Raw genomic sequence first — 14,029 nt, 5'->3', positions numbered from 1 at the left:
ACCTACAGTATTATTTATAAGAAATTCGATTGGTACTAGCTTGCTTATTAGGGCTATCACACAATAGCCTTCCAAACAATTGTAATTACGTGTTTGAGTGTCCAAAATAATAGGGTAGCAATTTCATTCTCTACATCAAATTCATAAATAGATAAGATCATAAAAATCACATGGGTTCAACATTATAACAGAAAATCCTTTAAAGAAAAAAATGTATGAACTAGAAAATCGACTCTCAAATCTCTCCAATCAACTACTTAAACAAAAGTCAAAGACTCGTCTCCAATCTTCAAGATTACACAATACTCACATAGATCAAACTACATCAATATTATTATACACATAAATATATAGTGAAAGGGAGGTTTACCAATGGCATTTTTGTCTACAACTAGCAATGGAAGTGCTAGGCTTGTGGCTTTTAATAAGATCTTTAATAAGATCAAGCTAGATAAGGAAATCAATCACACTCAGGAAATCACATAAAAGCATAAGCTTAGTAATTAAAGGAGAAATGGATGGCTCAATTATTATCCATGATTTGCATTCATATTTACATTGTAACGTGATTATAACTTTCTTGTACAAACCCTGCTAATGGGCACTATAAATTTTCTAACTTGCAATATATAAGATATACAACAATGCTCTCTGTGTCAACCTTGAGAAAGCCTTTCTCTAAAGCATGTTTATGGTATCAAGAGCCTTAGCTGAGATAGAGAGCACCTTGTCCTATCTTATGGAAAATTCTTTTAGTTCAATGACTTGAGTACCCTTATACCACTAATCAAAATATTGGTAACTTTGTGTCCATTTGGTTTTCATCTTCCAACTTTCTTCAATGGAAGACACAAATGCTTAATATTCTTGAAAGCAATGATCTTCAAGGTTATTTCAATGGTGAAACACTCTCACCACCAAAGTTCATCATTGTTGATGGCTTTGAATAGCCTAGTCCTGCATTTGGTACTTGGCAAGGGATGGATCAGCTTGTTAAGGCCTAGCTTACAGCCACCCTTTCAAAAGATCTTCTTGCCATTGTGGTTGGTCTCAACACTATGGTTGAGATCTGGCATGTTCGTGCTTCATTAGATCGTCGACTTGAATTGGAGGAAAGGCTCACCTCTATCAAACAGGTTACTGACACTTTGTCAACTTACTTATAGGGTTTTAAAAGCATCTACGATGAACTTCCAACAATCAAGAAACCAATGTCTAGTCAAGTCTTATTGGCTTCTTACTAGACATAGTAAGGAGTATGAGATACTTATAGCAACCATTCTTCATCCACCAATTCCCTCCTATTATAAAGTCATTACTCTCTTAGAAAGTTACATTAATAAGTACAAGTTGGATGTTCAACGACCCTCTCAAATGGTCTTCTATGGACAACACACAAACAAGAACAAGAAGGGAAATCAATCATTCAACTCTAAAGGTCGTGGCTATAACAAAGGAAATCAGTTTGGATCAAAGAACTTGCCCTCTCAACCTTGATAATCCATAACAAATTCTCAAAAGTTTGGCAACAAAGATAAGTGGTGATTTGTCAAATCTACAATAAGACAAATCATGATGCACTAAGAAAAGTCATTTGCAATAAAAATTTCCAATTGGCTCGACCACTCCTACACTTCTGAAAACCATCATCAAGCCTTTGCAACTATGAATGTTAATGATCCTTAAGACCTAGCTTGGCATCTTGATATTGGAGCTATGGATCATATCACCAGTAACTCAAGTAACCTTCATTTAGTAGTTCCTTATTATAGTACCGCTAGTGTCATGGTTGGTAGCAATGAGACATTACATATCCCTCATATCAGAATAGCCATTGTTGGCATTGGTCCATCCTCAATTCAACTACATGATGTTTTCTTAGTTCCTAACGTTAAGAAAGATCTTCTATTAGTAAGCAAGTTTACCTTTCATTATCAACACTCCTAAGTTTATTGCGACAACTCAAATTTCTAGGCTCAAAAGTGAATATATTTCTATACAACTAAAATAAATTCCACAAGAAAATCTAGAAGAAACCTTTCTTCTTTAATTATTTTATAGTATTCATAAGATAAAGTTTGAGCATCATGCAAAAAACTTCTATTCTAATTATTCTCAGTTGACATATTAGTGTACACACTCTCTTAGCTCTCTCATCCATAAGTTAGCAAGAGCTCTCTCATCCATAAGTTAGCAAGTTTGTCCCTCACCATTCTTCTCAGCATCATTTAGAAATAGAAAATAGTTGGACCAGTTCAACCACTCAGTAAGTAGAGAAATTATACTAGTGTGCAACACATGAGCAAGTGACAGAACCAAGAATTTATTTCTTAACAGGATGACATTTTTTTTTTTTGAAATTTCAGTAATAATTACATAATTCTTACTCATACTCATCAGTAACCAAAAGCCATGTTAACCTCCATGGTAGGGTTGTGCCACAACTTAATTAGCTATGGCTCCCTATTCCTTGAAGGATTTGTGGTGCCAAAGGTGCCAGCTGGTCAATAACACCCAGAGTTTTAAATTGGGAATAGGCATGCAATGTTCACATAGAAGTGCATGTATTAGTTAAAAGACGTCTAAATTACAACGGAATAAGTGAAAGCTTAGTCAGAGACTAAAATACTATTCGGTACCAGATGTCTAAGCTATAAATAGGTTTATTCATTAACTTTTCAAATATCCTTATGTCACTCTCACTATCCAAATAACATTATACAGTACCATCTGTTTCATTTCATACATCTAGCTACAACAAGTCATACACAATTTGTTGCTTGGTTAATAATACTTATCCAAAATGTTACAAATGCTATTAATGGAGGCAAGACTCCATTAGTATTCTGCAGGCGGGTTTGGTCCTTTTCTCGAGTACATCTCCTAAGGTTAACTCTGCACCAAAATCTATTATTCCGATAAACAAAACCATAGGTAGGTTTAATAGTTATGACAACACTGCTAATGAGAGACAATTCATGTGAAGATGTAATGCGTATTTTCATGTAAAAATTTGTGAACATGTTACTTGTGCATGGCGAGGAATCACCCTCTAAGAAAAACGTATGCATTCATAGTCATGGCAAGGAATCACCCTTTGAGTAAAGTGTATAAGCATGATGAGGAATCATCCTCTGAGGAATTATCCTCTATGCAAAACTGAAGTATATGTATATATATACGTATCACCGAGGTGAGGAATCACCCTATTTTCAAGCATGTAAAACTAATAATATCACATCATATAGATTTTCATCACATAAGTCTCTTCAAATAAAATGCCAAGCAGGGGGATATCACTTCACCATTCAAGTCAGAGAATCACTCCCACCAAACAATCATGGGGACACACTTTCTATTCGTATAAAACTCATGGCAACGTGTCATAGGAATGGCCTGGGGAATCCTTAACATGTCCATGATGATTGACCTGCGGTAATACTCATACACCCAAACTTACCACATCACCAATCCAAACCAATCAAACATCAAGATCTCAAAATCACTATATAAAGATATTCGTAAACATAATGATGGAAAATATTGATTATTTCATGAACAGAAAGGGGAAAGATATGGAATATGCAATGCTAGAACTCACAACATACCTCCAAAATTTATCTCATGTTTCCTAGTACTGTCTTAAAAGCTAACTTACCCCACAGTATTAGAAACAATATGGCGGTACTGGCACTGCTCCCTCTAAAGGTACTTGTTTTCTTTGAATATTGACTCCAAAGAGATTCGAACACTTACTATCTCAAAAGTGAGATTTTGACATTTGCCTTAAGTCTTTTATTGGGCAAGATTGTCAAGTATCATTCTAACTATTGATGTGCCTGCATAGGGGCTCTTTAGTCTCAGTCATCCATATGTAGGATCATGAAAACGAACTTACAAGACAAGGAACACACGTTCCTACGACTTGTCTTTAGTCCAATGCTAGGTACCTCCTCAAATGTGGGTCTCCCACGTGTTGTTGTACCATACTTTTGGTTTCAGATTATATGATCTGCAAACTATGACCTTTCTTCTACAACACTCCAGATGTGACATTTCAGGTAGAGAAGGGCCGCTGCATATGACATTGCTACCTTCTAAGGATTTCCATGCTAACCTGGAAAGCTCTTATGTTCGTATGGGTCTTATCCTTGACTATTCCTCGCCTTTTTTGCCATAGTACAATTGTCACATTTTTCCATAACTACTAGCCTCTTCAGCTCCTTGTTCTTCACCTAGGTACTTGCTCACCCAACACGAGGTGAAAGGTCCTTTGTTACACCATGTGCTGAGATATGTATGCTAGGCTTTCTACATTGTGGGGCTTGCCCCATGGGACTAGCTACACTTTACATGTGACGCCCCCCACATTTTTGCTTGAGATCAGATGAACATCTAAAGCATCAAGACATGCAACATAAGGTTACCTGCCCTCGTTCATGATAATTAAATATGCAATGTGCCTAGCATGCCTCTAACAGTATGCAATATTTGAAACGGATAATTTTTTATTTGAGCAATATTATGCACTAACTAAATATATCCTAAATACTTAGAATATAATCCATACATATTGGAATGCTAAACATCCATGATTATAGTACGAATCTCAAAAGACTATAATCTCAAAAGTGTGGGAGGTAGAGCTCCATAATTACATCATCAAAACATAATCACTAGGCTAGTTTGAGCAACTCACATAACTCACATGAGTTGAGCAACTCACGTAACTCAACTAACGATGCCTTAATACTGTCTATAAATCTAACTATGGAGGCCACAAGCTTTGCATTGCATCAACATCGTCTAATCAAACTCCTCTAGTCAGCCAGGCTCTATTCCCTCTCCTAGTCTTAACATATTACCTACCATTTAGGGGGGAATGGGAGTTGAAACTATCATGATGAGATTTGAGTACAAATTTCAGTAAGTTAACAGAGAACTTGCATACAAGTTAATAATATATGCATGGCAGTAAAAACATGAATGCATAATCAAAGTCACAAATAGGCATAAAATAACTTGACATGTACATGACATTATCTGACATGACTTGAACTAAAATGAAAACTAAATTTAAACTTGATATGACGTGAACTTGAAATATGATTAAACATGAACTTGAAACATGAACTTGAAATCTTGTTCAATAAGCATGATAAATAAACGTGAACATATAGGTGCGACATAGTTAGGAGTAGCGGCAGCACTAGGTTGCATAGATGGGAGGTCTAGCGGCTTGGGTTGTGGGGGTCTGGGAAAGGGTGGGGGGAGAGGCACGAGGAAAGGGAAAGACAAAAAAATTAAACTCTTAGCTTAAATTATTGTGGCACCAATAACATTATGTCACGTTTGTTTATGGGATATTTTTATAGAATCCCTTCCTATTTCTAGTAATTTTCTTGTAACTTACACTGTATAAGATATACATGAACAATACGGTATCTCAACACCTTGAGATAGCCTTTCTTTAAAGCATCTTTACTTCTCACGTAGATATACAATTGAGGGGCAGAGAGCAAAGGGGTAGGGAGATGAATGGAAAATGTTTTTTACTTTCCTGCATTGACCACAATGACCATTCACGGCTCTGAATTATTAAAAAAAAAAAAAAAGTTGAGCATTATTCTTTAGCTTTACCTGCAGTTGCAACTGTGGGAAAGTTAAAACATGCATGTTAGTTTGTCGAGAGGGATGTAGACAGCTTTTACTTATTTTTTTGTCATTTAACGAGGTGGATGAGAACGCTCAAACGACAACAATAATAACACAAATTCTTTAATTTTGATTAAAAATTAAATACTGGATTATGAAAGGAAAAACAATCAATGTAGTAATGGATACCCAACCATATATAATATATATGGCTTGCAACACATATTCAAATATTCAATTAAAATACAATTAGAGTCCAATAAAATTAATATGGATAAACAAATATATAACTAAGTAAAACTAAAGTGCATTCCCGCAAAAAATACTATAAAGTCTATCCATCAAACTTTATTATCAGTTATTAACACTTGTTACTGGTATAGCTATAACTCCTAGGGTTTGGCTTAAGTGATAAAGGCATTGACCTTGATGGTATATTCCCTCCAAGTCTAAGGTTCGAATGAATGCAAAAAAAAAAATTTATAGACTGTCAGAATGAGAGATTTTTCTCTTAAATTATCTTATGTGCACTTGCAGAAAAATCATTGTTGAGAGTCTAGTGCATCCTATCTCAAGTCAAGAAAAATCCAAATCCTATATACTACACTAAACCCTAATAGTTCAAGGAAAATTAAGATAGAACCGGGTATAAACTTGCGCCCTTAAAACATTATCAAAGTATTGGGATTCTTCTTCTAGTCAGCATAATTAGAGTGAATGATTTATTGTAGAATAATTCTATTTGAAAGCTTTTACATAACACTTCATCTACATGGCATAATTTGATTTATATGATAAATTTTAAAATTTGAATCTTACAAATTAAATTACACCATATGGATGATGTGTGGTGTAAGGCCTTCAAATAACACTTGTATTTAAAGATAGTGGCAAATGAGCTGAATCAACTTGACTTTAGTTGAGGAAAAAAAAAAAAGGAATAGATATAAGAAATTGGGCATATCAACTTAGCAAGGAAATATATCTGTTACAAAATAAATAATGATATATTATTATTATTATTATTATTATTATTATCGTTTTATCTTTGATCTCTAGAAAATATTAAAAACTCCATAGGCTGATGACTAAACTCTTGCAAGATTAGATAACTAAACTCAAAGCTTCTAATTCAATCAAAGTATCGATCATCCACTCACGTAAAGTTAGTCTATTCGATTTGTAATGCCCTGCCCCTCATTAGAATCTTCAGGACAGAAATTGCTAGGGCATGGGTGACAAAGCTCCCTGCATTCATGGTAGTAGAAGCCATTGAACGAGATGGAGGTTGGGCAGCAGAGAATATTGGAAGAGGCAACAGCCGATGGACTCTGATAACCATAATAAATAAAGGAAGATAATTCTCAACTTTATTACTTGATTTCTCCCATGAAAAACTCAGTGCACACTGATTTGTAAATAATATATACAGATTCATGCAAGTTGTAAAATGAATGGTAAAACATAAAAAATGGAGCAATTTTAGGAAGTTGAACTTTGGAAAAGATGCAGTTATTGCTTATGGAAAGTTTTGCAATATCTTCTTGCTATAATGTAGGATCTTGTATTCGTTGTTGACCATTGGAGATGAATGTTGTTTTGCCGTGGTCATTTGTTTCCTTTGTTGTTGAGAAAGGACCCTTCTTGTGAATATATAATACCGATTATTGGCATGACTTAGATTAAAATATTATGATGTTAAAGGCTTAACAAAATTAGTATCCAACAGTTTTAAGACTTTTGAATCAATGATTAAGTCTTTTATCAATTGGTATTAAAACAGAAACCATGTCACGAATTCAAGTCACAAAAAAGGCAACTTATAGGCTAAATTAAAATGTCTTGATAGTAGACATAGAATTTACTAATTGAATATTAATAAATAAGTAACAGTCAATTAAAAAAAAAGTACCACCAAGTCAATGTCAAAAGAGTGGACTACCGTGGACGTCAAATTTGAAAGTGTGGTAAAATGTTACAATCCTAAGGGTTAAGGACTTAAATCAAATTATTATCAAACAGTTTAAAACTTTTACATCAATAGTTAGATCTTTAACATGAAACAAACATAAAGCATATATTAACAACAAGAAACAATTTAGGAGAGAGCGGCAGAAATAGAGTTATATCCCAACCGGAGGAACCAGCCTCTCTATTTCTTCCTTTTCGCAATAACTGGAGGAAAGACCCACCCGGCTTAACAATTTCACAAAATCACGGGCATCTGTGATTCTCTCTTGGTTTCATTTCTTCTGGTAACATTAGTTTCATCAATAATGTAAGCGCTTCTGGTTGTAATGCACTATTATTTCGATATTTTATTCGATCTGTATGTTTCTTTTCTTCATCCTTTTTTCCTCTATTTGAGAAGATGAATGGTTATTAGTTTCACCAAATCGTGCAAACCATGCATATGGAATAATATGCATGGCCGATCAGCAGACAATAAACACTGAACTTAATTTCTCACTTGGATGGCACTGGGGATTCTATCAGAAAATCCAAATTTCAGGTACTTCATCTCAATGGATGAAAACAACTAAAAAACCATCATAATAATAGAACCAGCACACAAAATACAGAGCGAGAGAGAGCATTCGCCATTCGAGACCATGGATGAAATTATTACAATTTGCAGATCGAGAATAAAAACTGGATAGATGCAGAAGGATAGGCAGAATGCATAAAAATGTTACTTTCAGTAATCTTCTCCCTCATCTTCGTCCTCGACACCGTCTGCCCCAACTTCCTCATAGTCTTTCTCAAGAGCAGCAAGATCCTCACGGGCTTCTGAGAACTCTCCTTCTTCCATGCCTTCACCAACGTACCAGTGGACAAATGCCCTCTTGGCATACATGAGGTCAAATTTGTGGTCAATTCGAGAGAAAACCTCAGCAACGGCTGTATTGTTGCTTATCATACAAACTGCACGCTGCACCTTGGCAAGATCACCACCAGGTACCACAGTTGGTGGCTGGTAGTTGATGCCGCACTTGAAACCAGTTGGGCACCTGAATTTACATGAATAACAGCATCTCAATTCATAATAAAAAGAAACACAAAAACAAAACCAATCAACAATGGATCAAAGACAGAAAACAAACTAACGAGAATCTTATTTATGGCATATGCCCAGATAAAACATCAGTATAGTGTAGTATCACAAAATTGCCCCTTGAAAAAAATAAATAAATAAAAAAGGGAAAACCATGGCAATTAGGTCTGCCAATTGATCCAAATCTATAGGTTGACTTGTGAATTAGAGTTTTTGTGGTTGAAATGTGTACAATGAGCACTTGAGTTTTGAAGACTGGGGTGGGTGTTGTGGGCGAGATGGGAGGGAGTGTTTAGCTTCATAGTGAGGGTGGACCAGGTGACTATGCAGGAGGAAGGGTGTGGGGTGCGGCTTTGGAAAAGGGAGCGGGGGGGAGAGGGAATGAAGGGCTTATGCTTCAGGAACAGTCATTTTCTGTCTTTTCAAGGATTGGCCCATACAATATTTTTGGTTGACTAACTCTTTTTGCCTGTGTTGGCACGCGTTAAAATGCAGAAAACATTTTCCAAAACCTTTTTCGGTTGACATGTACAAACAATTTGAGCTGAGAGACTAATTTGTACATTTAGACTGAGGTGTTTTTTTTGTAAGCTGTTTGCAGCATTGTAACAAGGTTTCAACTGTTTGAAAAAAATTTTCGTTCCTTGATAAATAAATTTCCCTGAGAAATTTATAAAGGATTTAAAAAAAAAAAAAAAAAAAAAAAAACCTATAGAGAACTGACCAGTCAACAAATTGAACCGTTCGCTTTGTCTTAATGGTAGCAACAGCAGCATTCACATCCTTTGGGACAACATCCCCACGATACATCAAGCAGCATGCCATGTATTTCCCATGTCTTGGATCACACTTGGCCATCATACTTGAGGGCTCAAAAACTGCACTTGTGATCTCAGGAACCGATATTTGTTCATGGTAAGCCTTTGCAGCTGAGATCACTGGGGCATATGATGAGAGCATAAAATGAATACGAGGATACGGTACAAGGTTAGTTTGAAACTCTGTAATGTCCACGTTAATGGCACCATCAAACCTCAAGGAAGTGGTCAAAGAAGAGATTATCTGGGATATCAAACGATTCAAGTTGCTGTAAGTCGGCCTTTCAATGTCTAAGGATCTCCTGCAGATATCATATATAGCTTCATTGTCCAGAAGAACAGTCACATCTGTGTGCTCAAGCAAAGAATGAGTGGAGAGTACACTGTTGTAAGGTTCCACCACAGCTGTAGATACCTGCACATTTTTTTTTTGGGCAGGGGGGGTTGCTGTATCAGAGTTTCATATGCAAAGCAAGAAAACCATCCGGCCAGAAGAAAAATTAAAAAACATAAATGTGGGATAAATAAAGGGAAAGTCTATCAAATTCATCCGTCCAAACAATATTTCTCTTCCTCAAGTGCGTGCTCAGGTCCCATTTATTATTGAAGAGTTCAAACAACCTTCAAACTACAGAATTTGCCTTACTGAAAGCCTCAAATAATCCTTTTAAACTTCGATTATGGAGATGGCCATTTCACGATATTTCTCTCTATGATTGGAATTCAAATTTTAATTAGTAGGGCAAAACACAATTGATTATGTATGCATAAAAAAAATCAGGCAATGGATTGAATTTAAAGAGAAAAGTAACTTCTATCAGATGTTTGGATTGCTATCTCTAGTAGCCAACTTCCCTGCATTTGGCCTTTCTGATATTTTTCCAAAGGAATTGTGAGGAAGTACCTGAGGAGAAGGATAGATTGTGAAGCCAAGTTTCGACTTCTTCCCATAGTCTACCGACAAGCGTTCCAAAAGTAATGAACCCAAACCAGAGCCAGTGCCACCACCAACAGCACTAAATACCAAAAAACCTTGCAAACCAGTGCAGTTATCAGCCAATTTTCTTACTCTGTCAAGGCATAAGTCGACAATTTCCCGCCCAACTGCAGCATACAACATGCAATAAGTGGTTTTCAAGACAACTGTAATGAATAGCGTGAAATTGCCACACTTGACAGTGCAATAGAAATGCTTATACCAGTATAATGTCCTCTGGCAAAATTGTTCGCAGCATCTTCCTTGCCAGAAATAAGTTGCTCGGGATGAAAAAGTTGTCTATAAGTTCCAGTCCTAACTTCATCAATAACAGTAGGTTCCAGATCAACAAATATGGCTCTAGGCACATGCTTGCCAGAACCAGTCTCACTGAAGAAGGTGTTAAAAGAATCGTGTGCAGCACCAACTGAGGTGTCACTGCATGAAAATAACAACAAAACTCATAAGGTCATAAAAGAAGATTGGAAATAGAAAGAAGACGTGTCCAAAACTCGTGTACAGGAAAAATGAGTTCTCAAGTTGATATCTACAGATACTAACTGAATACCTGGAAATGCACTAAAAAGTAATTCAAGAAGACTTTACCAATATCAATCCAATCATCCAGCACACAACTTATAGAGGAATGTTTTAAAACATCCATCTCAATTTAATCTCCGAGTCGTGTCAATGCACCACATCACTCAAATAAATGATAAAAATTATAATGAAAGGATAAGATGAACAAAAAAGTTTATCAAAGTTGTCAAAACATGTTTTAGCAGTTGCCTTGCTGACCTGATCAACTATCACGTTCTGCGGGCCCTAGCGGAGCCGTAGCAACAGAATCACAAGGCAATGTCCAAGGGATACAGAAGCATCAAAGAAATTAATGCTCCTGGACCACGAACTCGAGATATGATTTCTGCACATTATAATGATGCAAACTCAAGATAGGATGTCCAGTATGTCAAAAAACACATTCTTCAGCACATTGATCGATACAATGTGATTGATGGACATATTTCCAATTCATTAGATCAATTTAACCTTTCACCAAGGCAGGAAAAATATAAATTGTAAAGTTAATCTTTGAGATTCAATGGCATATCTTTATTGACCTTTGAGGTCCCATGGCGTATGACATATCTTTGAGATCAATTTAACCCTTGAGATTCATTGGCATATCATACAAGAAATAAATTGTAAACTTAAATCTCTTTCATTATTTTTGTAATAGATTTCATGGGATTTTACTTTGGTGGGAATTGTTAAAGCTCTCTGAAGTAAATTAATAAATTAAAACTTAGAAAAATTATATTTAGCATCCTCTTAATTATCTGCCTTTCACTATCCCCTTATGTGGCCTTAAATAATTAGCAAATAAGTGAAAAACAACAAATAGTTTTCCAATCATTTGATGCCACATCAAGGGGATGATGAAATGATGATGATTAAAAGAATGATGAATAGCATTCCTTTCATACCTAAATACTAATTACATTGGCTTCACATATTCTCAAATTGCACCTATCAGTCGTAAATACGTAAATCCATATACCTATAGACTAGAAATGAGAGGTAAAACCATATATATTGAGCTTCCTCTAAAGCTAGCAAGTGAAATTGAAAAGCAAAAGCCAAAAATCCAACAAGATAAAGCAAGACCCACTTTAAAAGCTTACTAGCAACAGGTACAATTGGGGAAAATCAGCCACTGGAAAAGTAGCTCAACTCAAGAAAAACCAAAAGGTAACGATTCCTCCATGATAGTGAAAAACAGAACAATCACTACGATGAAAAAGATCAATGTATCATTACCAATTGGCGACGTCATGTCCAACATCTATAGAACATCCCAAAAATTAGGAAATAATGCAGCAACATCGCCTAGCTGGAGATGTTAAAGAAATAAAAAGATACTACAGTACAGCCCCAAAGATCGAGGAATAATAACACGCAACCTAAAAATTCGCGCAGTGTTGATAAAAATTCAATTTCAAGGGCGTCAAAAGACGTCACACCCCACATTTAAGAACAGCCGAAGCAAACTAAGATTGATTCTGCATCAACGCTAAAAAACAAACGATAACATACAAAACCCCCAGATATTTGAAACCCTCTATTCTTCAGCGTCTCTATTTTATGACGCGCTCAATCTAGTCTACCAGAGAAACCAGAAACTTCAGAAACCAATATTACTGTAGATGAAATGAAATTGAAAGCGAGCGGGCTAGCGAACAAGAGAGAGCTAAAGAGAGAGAAACCTGGGCATCATCCCGTCGGGTTGAATTCCATGTTCGAGGCAGTAAAGCTCCCAACAGGAATTTCCCACCTGAATCCCTGCTTGACCTATGTGTATGCTTATGATTTCTCGCATCTTTCCCTTTGTCTGAGGAAATCGGGGGAACAGATTATTGAGGATGAATCAAGGGTGAACCAGATCCAGAAGACAGATATTTTGCTCTGAATGACAGCAAATACCTATATTTGTAATATAGATATTTTGAATATTTTGTGAGTTGGTGCCGGGCCTGCCGGCGAAATATTTAATTTTAATGCAAATATTTAAATGCTTTTTTTCAAAAATATTTGCTAGGGCGACGGATTTGAGGGTCCGCCATTTTGAATTTTTTATGCTAACAGGCTGGTGGGGTCCAGCAAAGCTCGGCTGTCGTCGCATTCCTTGGACTCCACTCTGTTGGTTTTTTTTTCTTTTCCTTTTTTCCACTCTCGGTTAAGAATGTAATCAACACAATTCAGTTTGATTTTGAATATTTCTAACAGCTAATTTAGGTATTCAAGTATTTTAAAAATATCTTATTATTATTTATTATTTTATTATTAATTCTTATTATTTTATATTACTATTTGTGATGCCTATAATTCTCACGTACAGACACGTAGAAATCGAAACGTCAAGATTATGACAACACGAGTCACATACAATAAGTGTACAATAAAATTACACAGTGGATAATAAAAGTCTTATAACTAAGTATCAAAATTTTTGTTTAAATACAAACTCGTTTAAATTACACATAATAAAATATTACAAGTCTCAAATATCGTTTCAAAATCAAATACAAGATATAAAAACTAGTAGAGATATTTTTGACATAACAACTCCAAATCAAAACTCTGGCAGAGCCGCCTCCTCGGGCTTAGCCTCCTCCTCCTCCTTAACATCTGCATCAAAATTTACGGTACCAAAATGGTGCCGCAGGTAAGTAATGATCCAAACGCCACAAAATAAAAATATATTAAACTCAACAATATGTACGAAAAAATGCCAAATGCACATGTCCCATAAATCCACATTTTTGCACGCACGCCAAAAGTCCCATTTTGGCCCAAAACATATATTTTAAAACCAGTCTTTACCATTATCCCATATAGTGGCCCAAGCAAAAAAAAATCACAATTTTTCCAGAAAATGGATCACAAAATCTTCAAACAAAATCTCGTCATTTTACCAAAAAATGGCCCGTATCTAACATCCAAAACTCATTCCAATTTATTGCA

At 35.7% G+C, this 14,029-nt stretch overlaps 1 protein-coding gene across 2 annotated transcripts; it reads right to left on the bottom strand.

Annotated features, from left to right (window-relative positions):
- Window positions 1-8,108: 8,108 nt before the first annotated feature.
- Window positions 8,109-13,032, bottom strand: LOC122279283 (tubulin alpha-5 chain-like). 2 transcript variants are annotated; one of them, XM_043089810.1, is made up of 6 exons: window positions 12,772-13,032; window positions 10,728-10,942; window positions 10,433-10,632; window positions 9,435-9,943; window positions 8,546-8,666; window positions 8,109-8,460 (listed from the first exon to the last, which is right to left on the bottom strand). In XM_043089810.1, the coding sequence occupies exons 1-6, from the start codon at window positions 12,882-12,884 to the stop codon at window positions 8,281-8,283; spliced, it is 1,338 nt and encodes a 445-aa protein (XP_042945744.1). In that variant the 5' UTR covers window positions 12,885-13,032; the 3' UTR covers window positions 8,109-8,280. The 2 variants fall into 2 exon arrangements, with proteins under 2 accessions (XP_042945744.1, XP_042945742.1); XM_043089808.1 differs by having other exon boundaries at window positions 8,109-8,666; window positions 12,772-13,023.
- Between the last annotated feature and the right edge of the window lie 997 nt (window positions 13,033-14,029).

The sequence above is a fragment of the Carya illinoinensis genome, chromosome 10, assembly GCF_018687715.1.
Source record: "Carya illinoinensis cultivar Pawnee chromosome 10, C.illinoinensisPawnee_v1, whole genome shotgun sequence".
NCBI lineage: Eukaryota > Viridiplantae > Streptophyta > Magnoliopsida > Fagales > Juglandaceae > Carya > Carya illinoinensis.
This window is presented reverse-complemented; position numbering and strand designations above follow the sequence as displayed.

Bases quoted from the DNA above. Each gene is read 5' to 3' on its own strand.
- LOC122279283 (XM_043089808.1), bottom strand. From the start codon at position 12,884: ATGCGAGAAATCATAAGCATACACATAGGTCAAGCAGGGATTCAGGTG. The intron at 10,943-12,771 runs GTTTCTCTCTCT...ATTTTCATGCAG, and splicing joins CCCGACGGGATGATGCCCAG to TGACACCTCAGTTGGTGCTG. The intron at 8,667-9,434 runs GTCAGTTCTCTA...ATGTAAATTCAG, and splicing joins ACGGTTCAATTTGTTGACTG to GTGCCCAACTGGTTTCAAGT.